Below are 13,863 nucleotides of genomic sequence, written 5' to 3' on the forward strand. Positions count from 1 at the left end.
AATATCCAATCAAACAGGAATTCAAACCTGCCATGTAATATAATACTGTTACATATTGCTGTAGTCAATTACAGTATAATTTATAGTCAATCATCAATAAATTATTGAGTCATATAGTCATTGGAGTTTATTGGAGTAGGAAATAACAAATTAATAGTAGAATTACATTTCACTGTTCAACAATTGTTTTAGCTTAAAATGTGAAGATGACAGCTTCCATAAAGATTGTCTCCTTTATGGGTGAAACATGTCTGAATTGTGAAATATACAATACTGAGGCATTTAAAAAAAATTTTAAAAAAATAAGTAAACTTCCAAGTGAACAGCATTTGGGAAACATTACCATAATTTAAATACGTTTGAGTACACATAGAGCCAATGAGCATATTTTCCTTCATTTTGCTGTCAACTGTTTGAATATAGATGTAGTAGCATATGGATTAACTAAGTTATCAGAGAATCGACAAACCAAATAATTACATGTTTCTGTTTTGTTTGTACATAGAGACAAAACACATCCTTAAAATGGAGTCAACTCATGAACAAATTGATGTATTTACAAAGTAGTTACAATCATGTTGGTTTATCCCAAGTGTACGGTTCACATGACTGGAAACTATCAATAATCTGTATCGGGCTCTTTGATATTCAGACCAAGCATATTGGAGAGGCTTATTGACATGCTATCGTTTCCCTCTGAGTCCACTACAGGGTATTCCAGGCCTATCCCAGATTCAGGTTTTGTAACTTTGAAAGTCCCTCTTTTAAGCTTAGTGGAACTATCTATGTCTGAGGCAGAGCTGACATCAAGGCTAGGGGTATGGAGCTCACCTTTCACTTCTGGTAGGGAGACATTAGCTGTGGGTGTTTTTGCTTTAAATCTATTCAACCGCTCCATGATGTTAATAAGTCCTGAAGGTGATGTCACCTTCTGTCCTTCATTCACTTTAGGCAAACTGACCTCTACGCTAGCTGTTTCAAGGCCTCCTTCAAGCTTTGGCGTGTCCATCGGCTCACCAAGGGCCTTGGCAGCATCTTGGAATGCACTCTCAATCTTGTTGTTCTGTGGCAGTCTGTGAAATGTAAACATTGGCACCTCCACCTGATCACGCTTTGATTCTTCCTCATCGTCCATGTCAGAATCTTTACCTTTTGAGCCAGATAAGTTAAAGCTTGGCCACTTGAATGGCCATTTGAATCTACTTTTGTGAGTGTCTCCCTCTTCCTCAACATCTACTTTGAGGTCAGCTTCTGGTACATTTACATCCAAATCTGGCATGTCAGCACTGGCCTCAATGCCAGGAGCAGAGAGACTCAGTTCAGGGGTACTAATCTCTCCCTCCTTTTTGGGGACTGAAACTTCCACATCAGGTGTATTTACATTTACACTAGCATTAAATTCTGTGCCCTTTATTCTAGGCCCCGAGAGACCAGACTTTGGCATCTTAAAATGTGGCAGTTTTTCAGAGGGAGTCTCAATGTCAACGTCTTTAGCTTTAAACTTGGCCTCGGGGCCTTTAATGTCTGGGACACTTACTTTAATTCCTGGGGTAGAGAGATTTAGATCAGGACCATTCAACTCTACCTCAGAGCCCGAGAGGTCCGTTTTTGGTAAACTTAGATTTACATCTGGAGCACTGATATCACTTTTAACATTAGGATCTGATAGCTTGAGGTATGCTTGAGGTAGAGCTATATCTACCTTTGGGGCTTCAAGTCGACTCTCAACTCTGGGAACTGAAACTTTAATGTCAGGTGTCTCAACGTCAAGGTTTTGTCCCTCCAGTTCAGAACCTGAAAGGCCAAATGTGGGGAGTTTAAAATGGGGCAATTTGAATTTGCCTGAAGGGGCATCAATGTCTACATCTGGAGCTTTTAGAACTAGTCCAGGTCCTTTGAGATCAGTTTTGGGTACATTCATTCTAATCTCTGGTACATTCACTTCACCATCAAGTTTGGGGGCAGAACGGTTGAGATCTGGTGTTTTCAGCTCTACTACAGTGGCTTGGAGGTCAGCTGTCGGTAAATTGACATCCACATCAGGAACAGAGACATCCAATTTTGGGGGCTTTAGCTCAGCATCAAGGTTTGGTCCTTTAACTCTTGGTCCTGTTAAACTGGATTTGGGGAGTTTCAATATGGGCAACTTGAATGTTCCAGAGGGAGCATCAAGATCAACTTCTGGGGCTTTAAGATCTATTGCTTGACCTTTAATGCCAGCTTCAGGCAAATTGGTCCTGAAATCTGGAGCAGCCATAGATCCCTTGATTTTGGGGGCAGAAAGGTCTGGTGTCTTCAGCTCTACTACAGGGGTTTGGAGGTCAGCTGTCTGCAAACTGACATCCACATCAGGAACAGAGACATCCAATTTTGGGGCCTTTAGCTCAGCATCAAGGTTTGGTCCTTTAACTCTTGGTCCTGTTAAACTGGATTTGGGGAGTTTGAATTTTGGCAACTTGAATGTTCCAGAGGGAGCATCAAGGTCAACTTCTGGGGTGTCGAGATCTACCTCTGGACCTTTGATGTCAGCTTCAGGCAAACTGACACTCAAATCTGGAGCAGCGATGGTTCCCTCAATCTTTGGAGCAGAAAGGTCCAGGTCGGGTGTTTTCAGCTCAACTACAGGGGCTTGGAGGTCAGCAGTTGGCAAACTGACATCCACATCAGGAACAGAGACATCCAATTTTGGGGCCTTTAGCTCAGCATCAAGGTTTGGTCCTTTATCTCTTCGCCCTGTTACACTGAATTTGGGGGGTTTGTATTTTGGCACCTTGAATGTTCCAGAGGGAGCATTTGGGTCAACTTCAGGCAAACTGATATTGAAATCTGGAGCAGCAATGTCTCCCTCAATTGCTGGTGCTGAAAGGTTGAGATCTGTTGTTTTCAAGTTGAGACAAGGTCCTTTCAGATCTGCTTCAAGTGAATTAACATCAACAGCTAATTCTGGGGTCTTAAGATCAACATCAAGTTCTGGTCCTTTTACTTTTCTTATTTTTGTCCATTTTAGTTTTGGCAACTTGAATTTTCCAGAGGGAGCATCAAGGTCTAAATCTACATCTGGTCCTTCGAGGTTAGCTTCAGGCAAACTGACATTGATATCTGGAACAGTGATGTTTCCTTCAATTGCTGGTGCTGAGAGGTTGAGATCAGAGCCTTGGAGATCTGCTTCTGGTAAATTCACATCAACCTCTGGAGCTGAGAGGTTCAAATCTGCTTTCTTTAGATCAGCATCAATATCAAGGTTTGGTCCCTTCACCTTATGTCCAGACCAGTTAATTTTGGGCATTTTTAAAGTTGGAAATCGTTTCTTTCCAGTGGGTGTCTCAATGTTAACTTCTGGTGCCTGAAGATCTACATCTGGAACAGCAATGTCTGCTGTAGTTGATGGTGTGGAGAGGTTAAGATCAAGGCCTTGGAGATCTGCTCCTGGTAAATTCACATCAAACTTGGGAGCTGATAGGTCCAATTCTGCTCTCTTCAGATCACCATCAAGCTTTGGTCCCTTCACCTTATGTCCAGTCCAGTTAATTGTGGGCATTTTTAAAGTTGGAAATCTTTGCTTTCCAGAGGGAGTCTTAATGTCGACCTCTGGTGCTTGAAGATCTACATCTGGACCTTTCAAATCAGCTGTGGGCTTCTTTAGGTTGAACCACTTGAGTTTTCCAGAATGGGCATCAGTGTCAACATCTACCTCTGGGCCTTCCAGGTCAGATTTGGGTAAAATAAGATCTACATCTGGTGCATTTATTTCTCCATCAACGTTTGGAGGGGCGAGATTCAATTCTTCGAGACCCTTAACCTTGGGTCCAGAGAGACCAAACTTGTTTTTTTTTAGAGTAAACCATTTTAATTTCCCTGAAACAGGCTCAATGTCCACTTCTGATGCGTTCAGGTCTACTTCAGGGCCTTTGATATCTGCATTTGGCAAATTGGTGTGCAAATCAGGCATGTTAAGCCCTGCCTCAACTTCAGGGACAGAGAGACTGAGGTCAGGTGCCTTCAGATCTGCATCAACATCAATGTCTGGAGATTTTATATTTGGTCCAGAGAGCCTGAAATTGGGCTTTTTGAGTGTTGGGAACTTAAGTTTCCCAGTGGGAGGATGGATATCAACAACATGGGCTTTTACATCTACCTCAGGGCTGCTGAGGTCTGCTTTGGGTAAATTCAGTTCTAAATCTGGGTTGCTCATTTCAGCCTCAATCTTTGGGACAGAAAGATCAACTGTTGGTTTCTCCAGATCTGCCTTAACATCCACACCAGGGGAGTTGACTTTGGGCCCATGAAGACCAAATTTGTGTTTATTTAAATGAGGCCATTTAAATTTACTTGAGAGATCCTCAATGTCGATATCTGGAGCTTGCAGATCTACCTCAGCTTTTGGTATACTCAAGTCTACATCTGATGCGCTTCTCTCTCCATCAATGTTTAGAGTGGAGAGATTCATGTCAGGTGCAGACAGGTCAGCATCTATGTCCACTTCATGTCCCTTCATTATTGGTCCAGATAATCCAAACTTGGGCTTTGTGAGTGTAAGCCATTTGAATTTGCCAGAAGGAGCCTCTATGTCAACAGCTGGAGCTTTCAAGACCGCATTTGGCCCATTCAAATCTGGGCGTTTGATTTCCACATCAGGGGATGAGAGGTTCAGGTCTCGTGTCTCTAGCTCTCCACTGAAACCAGGGCCTTCTAAATCTGCTGATACATTCACATCTCCCTTTGGCGTGTTGGCTTTTACTTGTGGTAGTTTGAAGTGAGGCATTTTGAATTTTGGAGGCTTGTACATCAATCCACTTGTCTTAACCTCAGGTTTCTCCAAGTCAAGTGAAGCATCTGGCGTGCTGAACTCTGGTGTTGATAGACTGACTTTAGGGTGTGTGAGGGTGCCCTCCTGATCTTCTCCTTTCATTACTGGCCCAGACATTCCAATGGTGGGGAACTTTGCACCTCCATCAGGTCCAGGTGTGTCCAATGTCATATTGGGCAATACCCCATTCAAAGTGGGACCATTGATTTCATTCTTCAACCAGCCTTCTGCATTTAATTGTCCATTGAGGCCATTAACCTCAATAGATGGTGCCTCAACTGCTCGCTGCATTCTGCTGTAGGTATCTTTGAGCATCTGTAGACAATCAAATAGCAATTAAGTGGTAGTCAATGGACAAATACTAAGGTATTGATCCATAATACATTATTAATATAATTGTTCAGAAATTAAAAAACCTTGAGCATAGTGTAATGACTGCTGACATAAATCATGAAGTAAATTTGATTCGGAAACGTACATCCCCGGGACTTTTGAGACCACTGTCCAGTGAGCTGAGACTGACGCTGGCATTCAGATCCGGCTTTGTCACAAAACTCATGTTGTCTTCGTAAGGCTCCATGATCTTAAGTATTTTCATCAGGTCATCTTTATTAAGGTGGTTAAGATGTATGGTGGCAGCGACAATCTCATCGCCTAAAACAGTAGAAGAAATGGAGGGTTTAAAAGGGTTTTCTTATACAGTGGGGCACAAAAAAGTATTTAGTCAGCCACCAATTGTGCAAGTTCTCCCACTTAAAAAGATGAGAGGCCTGTAATTTTCATCATAGGTACACTTCAACTATGACAGACAGAATGAGAGAAAAAAAAACAAAAAATTACATTGTAGGATTTTTAATGAATTTATTTGCAAATTATGGTGGAAAATAAGTATTTGGTCAATAACAAAAGTTTATCTCAATACTTTGTTATATACCCTTTGTTGGCAATGACAGAGGTCAAACGTTTTCTGTAAGTCTTCACAAGGTTTTCACACACTGTTGCTGGTATTTTGGCCCATTCCTCCATGCAGATCTCCTCTGGAGCAGTGATGTTTTGGGGCTGTTGCTGGGCAACATGGACTTTCAACTCCCTCCAAAGATTTTCTATGGGGTTGAGATCTGGAGACTGGCTAGGCCACTCCAGGACCTTGAAATGCTTCTTACGAAGCCACTCCTTCGTTGCCCGGGCGGTGTGTTTGGGATCATTGTCATGCTGAAAGACCCAGCCACGTTTCATCTTCAATGCCCTTGCTGATGGAAGGAGGTTTTCACTCAAAATCTCACGATACATGGCCCCATTCATTCTTTCCTTTATACGGATCAGTTGTCCATTTGCAGAAAAACAGCCCCAAAACATGATGTTTCCACCCCCGTGCTTCACAGTAGGTGTTCTTTGGATGCAACTCAGCATTCTTTGTCCTCCAAACACGACGAGTTGAGTGTTGACCAAAAATGTAAAATGTATCTTTTGGTTTCATCTGACCATACGACATTCTCCCAATCTTCTTCTGGATCATCCAAATGCTCTCTAGCAAACTTCAGACGGGCCTGGACATGTACTGGCTTAAGCAGGGGGACACGTCTGGCACTGCAGGATTTGAGTCCCTGGCGGCGTAGTGTGTTACTGATGGTAGGCTTTGTTACTTTGGTCCCAGCTCTCCGCAGGTCATTCACTAGGTCCCCCCGTGTGGTTCTGGGATTTTTGCTCACCGTTCACTTGTGATCATTTTGACCCCATGGGGTGAGATCTTGCATGGAGCCCCAGATCGAGAGAGATTATCAGTGGTCTTGTATGTCTTCCATTTCCTAATAATTGCTCCCACAGTTGATTTCTTCAAACCAAGCTGCCTCCCTAATGCAGATTCAGTCTTCCCAGCCTGTTGCAGGTCTACAATTATGTTTCTGGTGTCCTTTGACAGCTCTTTGGTCTTGGCCATAGTGGAATTTGGAGTGTGACTGTTTGAGGTTGTGGACAGGTGTCTTTTATACTGATAACAAGTTCAAACAGGTGCCATTAATACAGGTAACGAGTGGAGGACAGAGGAGCCTCTTAAATAAGAAGTTACAGGTCTGTGAGAGCCAGAAATCTTGCTTGTTTGTAGGTGACCAAATACTTATTTTCCACCATAATTTGCAAATAAATACATTAAAAATCCTACAATGTGATTTTCTGGATTTTTTTTCTCATTTTGTCTGTCATAGTTGAAGTGTACCTATGAGGAAAATTACAGGCCTCTCTCATCTTTTTAAGTGGGAGAACTTGCACAATTGGTGGCTGACTAAATACTTTTTTGCCTCACTGTATGTACAACCAATAACAAAACGTACATATCCTTTACATTTTATAATTAAGAATGTTTTTTGTTGTTGTAGAAATTAACTGATCTGTGACACTTTACCTTCTTTCAAGCCACTCTTATTAGTGACTCTAGGGTCTGTGATTCCAGTGATGACAACTCCTCCTCTGTCTGAATCCTCCAGGACCAGGCTTTCGGAATAACGTCTTTGCTGACTTTCCCCATTCTAAGATGTCAACAGTGAAATACAATTAAATCAAATCAATTGTAGTCACTATCATGAAGTTTAAGCATCAACTGTTTGTAACAGTTACATTAGTATGTGAGCAGTATTCAAAGACTCTGGTAAGACAAAATATTTGCATGGTTTTAGGATCTGATTTCCAACAGGATACATAGCTTGTTTTTAGGAGAACATACTTCCTCAATGCTTCTGTTCTTTTAAAGGGAAAATCTGCATTTCAAACACTGTTTTTGTAAAAAAAGTTGAGGGGTGAGGCTAGAGAAATGAAACCACTCTCAAATTCATTGACAGAGCAATGGATGCAAGGACTGACCAACCATGATATAAAAAGTATAGTTTTAACATGGTTGAAAGCTATGGTTGGTTTATAAATCAATTGTTTACTAACAATGTAGCAAAATACATGTATATATTTTGGGTTCCCGATGGGGTATGACAGTGGAACTAAGCTAATGAAGCTTTTTAAGTTAGATTCTTCATGAATCAATGGGTATAATTAATTTAAAAGTAAAAAAAAATGGATGTACCAATCACAGATTGCCTCTTTAATGGGAAGCATGAAAGGTTATGAAATGTCAGGAAACTGTATAAATAAAGTATTTCACTCACCATGATTTCTGAAGTATATTTACAGCAGCATATCAAGAAAAATGTTCACTATAACCTGTAAAAACAAAAGTAGTGAGATGCAGTTAATAATGTGGTTTAAGAAGCAGATATAAAACTATCTTACAGTGTTTTATCTTGCACTACATTAAAATGGACATTGAAACATCTTCAAGGACAATTTTCTCCTATCATTTTGTGACAGAATAATGAAAAATCTATTTTCAACGTAATATTTTCAACTATTTTTATTGTAGGGTACCGTTCTACAATGAAAATGTGGAATTGTTGTAGTTACTACTCTGAACAATATATAAACACAACATGCAACAGTTTCAAAGATTTTGAGTTATAGTTACAGTAAATTCATTGGGCCCTAATCTATGGACTGGGAATACAGATATGCATCTATTCTTCAAATATACCTTTAAAACAAAAAGATGGGGGAGTGGATCAGAAAACCAGTCAGTATCTGGTGTGATCACCATTTGCCATCATGCAGCGTGACATAGCTCCTTCGCATAGAGTTGATCAGGCTGTTGATTGTGGCTGCCCATACCATAACCCCACCACCACCACCACCACCACCACGGGGCATTCTGTTCACAATGTTGACATCAGCAACCCGCTCGCCCACACGCTGTCTGCCATCTGCCGGGAGTGTTGAAACCGGGATTCATCCGTGAAGAGCACACATGCATGCCAGTGGTCATCAAAGGTGAGAATTTGCCTACTGAAGTCGGTTACGACGCCAAACTGCAGTCAGGTCAAGACCCTGGTGAGGACAACGGGCATGCAGATGAGCTTCTCTGAGGTGGTTTCTGACAGTTTGTGCAGCAATTATTTGGTTGTGCAAACCCACAGGTTAATCAGCTGTCTGAGTGGCTGGTCTCAGATGATCCAGCAGGTGAAGAAGCTGGATGTGTTGGTCCTGGGCTGGCTTGGTTACACATGGTCTGCTATTGTGTGGCCTGTTAGACGTACTGCCAAATTCTCTAAAATGACATTGGAGGCGGCTTCTCGTAGAGAAATGAAAATTAAATTATCTGCCAACAGCTCCGGTGGACATTCCTGCAGTCAATATGCCAATTGCATGCTCCCTCAAAACTTGAGATATCTGTGCACATTTTAGTGGCCTTTTATTTTATTTTTTGTTCAGTATAATTACAAAACTTCCTCACATTATAATAATATCTGTATGTGTTGATATAACTGGTGCAACTTTTTAGAGGTGTAGCTAGCAGGAAACCACATCCTCTCCGAGCCCATTGGGTGAAACATCCACACATGCATGTACATGCGTGCACACACACAAACGCATACCACTTCTTTGAAGTAAAACTACTTTTTATGCAGGTGACAACACTTTAGAACCGAGTTAATGCATCTCTCTGGTCAGACTTTCAACTGAATAGTCTTTCCTAGAACTTTGCTACATCTCAAGACCCCTAACCCCACTCATACAAAATGATAAACAATTCATCACACAAAAGATGTGTTATGGCCTAGGAATGCCACTAATTTCAATAAAGGGGAAGACAACTATCATTCTAAACAATACTACATATTACATTATTACTACATTCTCACATCAATATTGGAGTTATCATATCATAACATGCAACAACCAACCAAAATAGAAATTGGACTATACCAGTGGTTCCCAAACTTGTTATCATCCCGTACCCCTTCAAACATTCAACCTCCAGATCCCGTAGGTAAAGACACCGGATGTGGAGATCCTGGGCTGGCGTGGTAACACGTGATCTGCGGTTGTGAGGCCGGTTGGATGTACAGCCAAATTCTCCAATACAGTGGTTCCCAAACTTTTATACTCCCGTACCCCTTCAAACATTCAACCTCCAGCTGCGTACCCCCTCTAGCACCAGGGTCAGCACACTCTAAAATGTTGTTTTTTGCCATCACTGTAAGCTTGCCACACACACACTATACGATACATTTTTAAACATAAGAACGAGTGTGAGTTTTTGTCACAACCCGGCTCATGGGAGGTGACAGAGCTCGTTACCTTATTTGTTCATCAACAATTGTGAATAACTCACCACAGGTTAATGAGAAGGGTGTGCTTGAAAGGATGCACATACCTTGTTAACGCAGACAGAGAAGAGCTCCAACTTCTTAATCATAGCCAGAATTTTGTCCCGAACTTTGAATATAGTTGCGGAGAGTCCCTCTAATCCTAGATTCAGATCATTCAGGTGAGAAAAAACATCGCCCAGATAGGCCAGTCGTGTGAGAAACTTGTCATCATGTAAGCGGTCAGACAAGTGAAAATTATGGTCAGAAAACTTTAAGCTCGACTCTCAATTTTTTAAAAACGTGTCAATACTTTGTCCCTTGATAGACAGCGCACTTCTGTATGTTGTAAAAGCGTTACATGGTTGCTGCCCATATCATTGCACAATGCAGAAAATACACAAGAGTTCAGTGGCTTGCTTTAAACAAAGTTAACCATTTTCACTGTAGTGTCCAAAACGTCTTTCAAGCTGCCAGGAATTCCCTTGGCAGCAAAAGCCTCGTGGTGGATGCTGCAGTGTGCCTAAGTGGCGTCGGGAGCAACTGCTTGCACACACGTTACCACTCCACTATGTCTCCCTGTCATGGCTTTTGCACCATCAGCACAGATACCAATACATCTTGACCACCAAAGTCCATTTGATGTCACAAAGCTATCCAGTACTTTAAAAATATCCTCTCCTCTGGTCCTGGTTTCCAGTGGTGCGCAGAAGAGGATGTCTTCCTTAATTGACCCCCCATAAACGTAACGGACATACACCAGGAGCTTTGCCAGGGCCCCCACGTTTGTTGACTCATCCATCTGTAACGCATAGAATTCACTGGCTTGTATGCAAAGCAGGAATTGTTTTAAAACATATCCTGCCATGTCACTGATGCATCGTGAAACAGTGTTTGATGAAGACATCGTTTTTTTGGCCTTTTCCCCCAGCATTTCCCCAGCCATATCCGTGGCAGCAGGAAGAATTAAGTCCTCCACAATAGTATGAGGCTTGCCTGTCCAAGCCACTCGGTAGCTCACCATATAAGACGCTTCTAGCCCCTTCTTATTAATGGTATCTGTTGCTTTTATACATGTCTTACTACTTGAAAGTTGTCTTAATTCTCGCTCAAAAAACTCCCATGGCTTATTTTTCAAATTGTCATGATTAGTTTCTAAATGTCTGCACAAGAGTGAAGGTTTCATCGAGTTGTGAGATTGTACTTTTGCACATATAACACACTATGGCTGAGGAAAGGCATTACTCCCAATATAAGCGAACCCCAAATCAATGTATTTCTCATCATATTTGCGCCTCTTCGATTGTCCAACGTCCCTGTCTGTTGTTCGGTGCTTTCACGGGTAAGGGGGCAGTACCCCCAACGGCATTGTACGCATACCTCAGTTTGGGAATAGCCGGACTATACTATACACTACGTATACAAAATATTATGAACACCTGCTCTTACCATGACAGACTGACCAGGTGAAAGCTATGATCCCTTATTGATGTCACTTGTTAAATCCGCTTCAGTCTGTGTAGATGAAGGGGAGGAGACCGGCTAAAGAAAGACTTCTAAGCCTTGAGACAATTGAGACATGGATTATGTATGTGATGTGTGCAAGACAAGTGCCAGGCGCACCAGCTTGTGTGAAGAACTGCAGTGCTGCTGGGTTTTTCATGCTCAACAGTTTACTGTGTGTATCAAGAATGGTACATCACCCAAAGGACATCCAGACAACTTGAACCAACTGTAAGAAGCATTGGGGTGAAGATGGGCCAGCATCCCTGTGGAACGCTTTCGACACCTTGTAAAGTCCATGCCCTGACAAATTGATGCTGTTCTGAGGGCAAGGGGGTGTAACACAATATTAGGAAGGTGTTCTTAATGTTTATAATGACAATAATACTTCATATCCACGCTAAAGCTTGTCAAAGCTCTCTGCCTTTAATTTATTGCTGCCAGACTGACAGAGTGACAGCGACACCCACCTACAGCCTCACGCCTCAGGAATCCAAGGCATGGCCCCGTGCCAGGACGCTCAGGGGAATGTATTGCAAACCAGTTGGTTGAGACACATGCAAGCTTACATGCCATACCTACTACCACAGCCACACACTGCCACACACACTACTCTCAATGAATGTCAATACATTCACCTGCATTGTGATAATGAGGATTTGGGTGGGCAGCATGTCAGAAAGAAGAAATGGTGTAAGTGGAATTATGAATGTCATGATATTGGCTTCAAAACAATACATTATTACACCACCACAAATGCATTCTGTGAAAATGTCAAACATGAAGCCACATAAGTTTGGTTACAACTTTAACCGGTCTCTCTGTTTCATGAAAAGGAAAAAACTTATTTTTCAATTTAGGATAAATATTAGAAGTAAAAGAAGATATAAGGCAGTTGAAGCAAGTCAATAGTTGTGGGTATATAATTGTGGCTTCATAGACCAGCAAAAATACAGCATGAATGGCTTGGCTTGGTATGCAACACATTAAATGTGTAAAATGAGTTCTATGAGACAATGATTGAAATGCTGTATACCTTTTAATCATGTTATGGTGGCTTCATTCTCATCTCACCACTATGAAGAATGTAATGCAACAGCAACACCTCAGAGATATAAAGTAACAAGGGTACTATAAAATACACAATACACATGTTTCCATGACATAGATTAAGCTTGGACTAAAAAGCGTGCTCAACTGGAGAATCTCAATGGAGAATTCTATTCCAGGACTAGGCTTAATGTGCATCTGGAAAACCAGCCCTATATGTTTGATGAATAGTACCACACTAGCAAAATCCACTTCACCAATCATTGATCAATCTACAGTTCTGGGCAAGGTATTTTGACAAACAATCTTTCAGGGTGACGCCAAGTTCATTAACAATCAGCCAACAACAATAACCCATGTGACAAAATACATTACTGGAATATGACCCTACATCCACCCACAAATGTCGATACCACACAAATCAAGTCGTAGGGGCACACGAATCAAATGATTTGCTACCTTCACCTGCTCATGTACATTTAAGTCAAGACAATTTCATGAGGGACCATTTAATCTGTTTAGCAAAACATTTAAAATATAAAACTAAAAGAATTTCATAAAATTGCAGAAACTATAAATCCATTACTAGTTTCAACACAGCATGATGAACAACTGTTCGTGCTGTTGTACCATAAGCACGAACGACAATGTTAAATATCACATTCTTATGGCAACAGAAGGCTTATAAAGGTCATCTTTGTATGCTGGGGTTTCGCTGGGCTCGGATTAGGGCATAGGATGGGAAGGACTCACCTTGTCAACGTCTTAGAGTCCTCCAAAAGCCCAGGCAATGTTGTCTCCTCTGTACCTCAGCTGTTCTGTCAATTTAAGAGGATCTGTCAGTTAAATGCCTTCTCTGACCACCACCTGAGCTGGAGAACAGGTTAGGCTACACCTAGACCTGCTCCTCAGTGCCACCCCAACCCCCACCCTGAACCCTTTCACAGGGAGAGGGACATGACATACACATTTGTAGGGCTGGTGACAACCGAAACTTGCGAAGAGAGTGATAGGTCATGAATAAGAGAAGTACACACCACTCCTCCTTAACAGGCTGAACCAGGTTTACAAAGAGAAAAGAAACAGAGGCCTGCAATAGTTGCAAAACATACACTTACACTCATCAACAAATTAATGCATTCACACACACACACACACACACACACACACACACACACACACACACACACACACACACACACACACACACACACACACACACACACACACACACACACACACACACACACACACACACACACACACACACAGAGCTCTGGAAAAATGAATGGAATCAAGAGATTCCATTCATCAGTATTT

At 41.7% G+C, this 13,863-nt stretch overlaps 1 protein-coding gene across 2 annotated transcripts; it reads right to left on the reverse strand.

Annotated features, from left to right (window-relative positions):
- Positions 1–112: 112 nt before the first annotated feature.
- On the reverse strand, positions 113–13,472 carry si:ch211-125o16.4 (neuroblast differentiation-associated protein AHNAK). Of its 2 annotated transcripts, XM_052498497.1 has the most exons (6): positions 13,297–13,472; positions 10,059–10,153; positions 7,957–8,011; positions 7,206–7,329; positions 5,286–5,461; positions 113–5,122 (listed from the first exon to the last, which is right to left on the reverse strand). In XM_052498497.1, the coding sequence occupies exons 3-6, from the start codon at positions 7,957–7,959 to the stop codon at positions 620–622; spliced, it is 4,806 nt and encodes a 1,601-aa protein (XP_052354457.1). In that variant the 5' UTR covers positions 7,960–8,011; positions 10,059–10,153; positions 13,297–13,472; the 3' UTR covers positions 113–619. The 2 variants fall into 2 exon arrangements, with proteins under 2 accessions (XP_052354457.1, XP_035610106.1); XM_035754213.2 differs by lacking the exon at positions 10,059–10,153.
- Between the last annotated feature and the right edge of the window lie 391 nt (positions 13,473–13,863).

The sequence above is a fragment of the Oncorhynchus keta genome, chromosome 36, assembly GCF_023373465.1.
Source record: "Oncorhynchus keta strain PuntledgeMale-10-30-2019 chromosome 36, Oket_V2, whole genome shotgun sequence".
NCBI classification, from domain to species: Eukaryota; Metazoa; Chordata; class Actinopteri; order Salmoniformes; family Salmonidae; genus Oncorhynchus; species Oncorhynchus keta.

Coding starts and splice junctions, on each gene's coding strand:
- si:ch211-125o16.4 (XM_035754213.2), bottom strand. Junction 5,462..7,205: donor TAAGAGTGGCTTGAAAGAAG/GTAAAGTGTCAC, acceptor CTACTGTTTTAG/GCGATGAGATTGTCGCTGCC. Junction 5,123..5,285: donor GTCTCAAAAGTCCCGGGGAT/GTACGTTTCCGA, acceptor GATTGTCTACAG/ATGCTCAAAGATACCTACAG.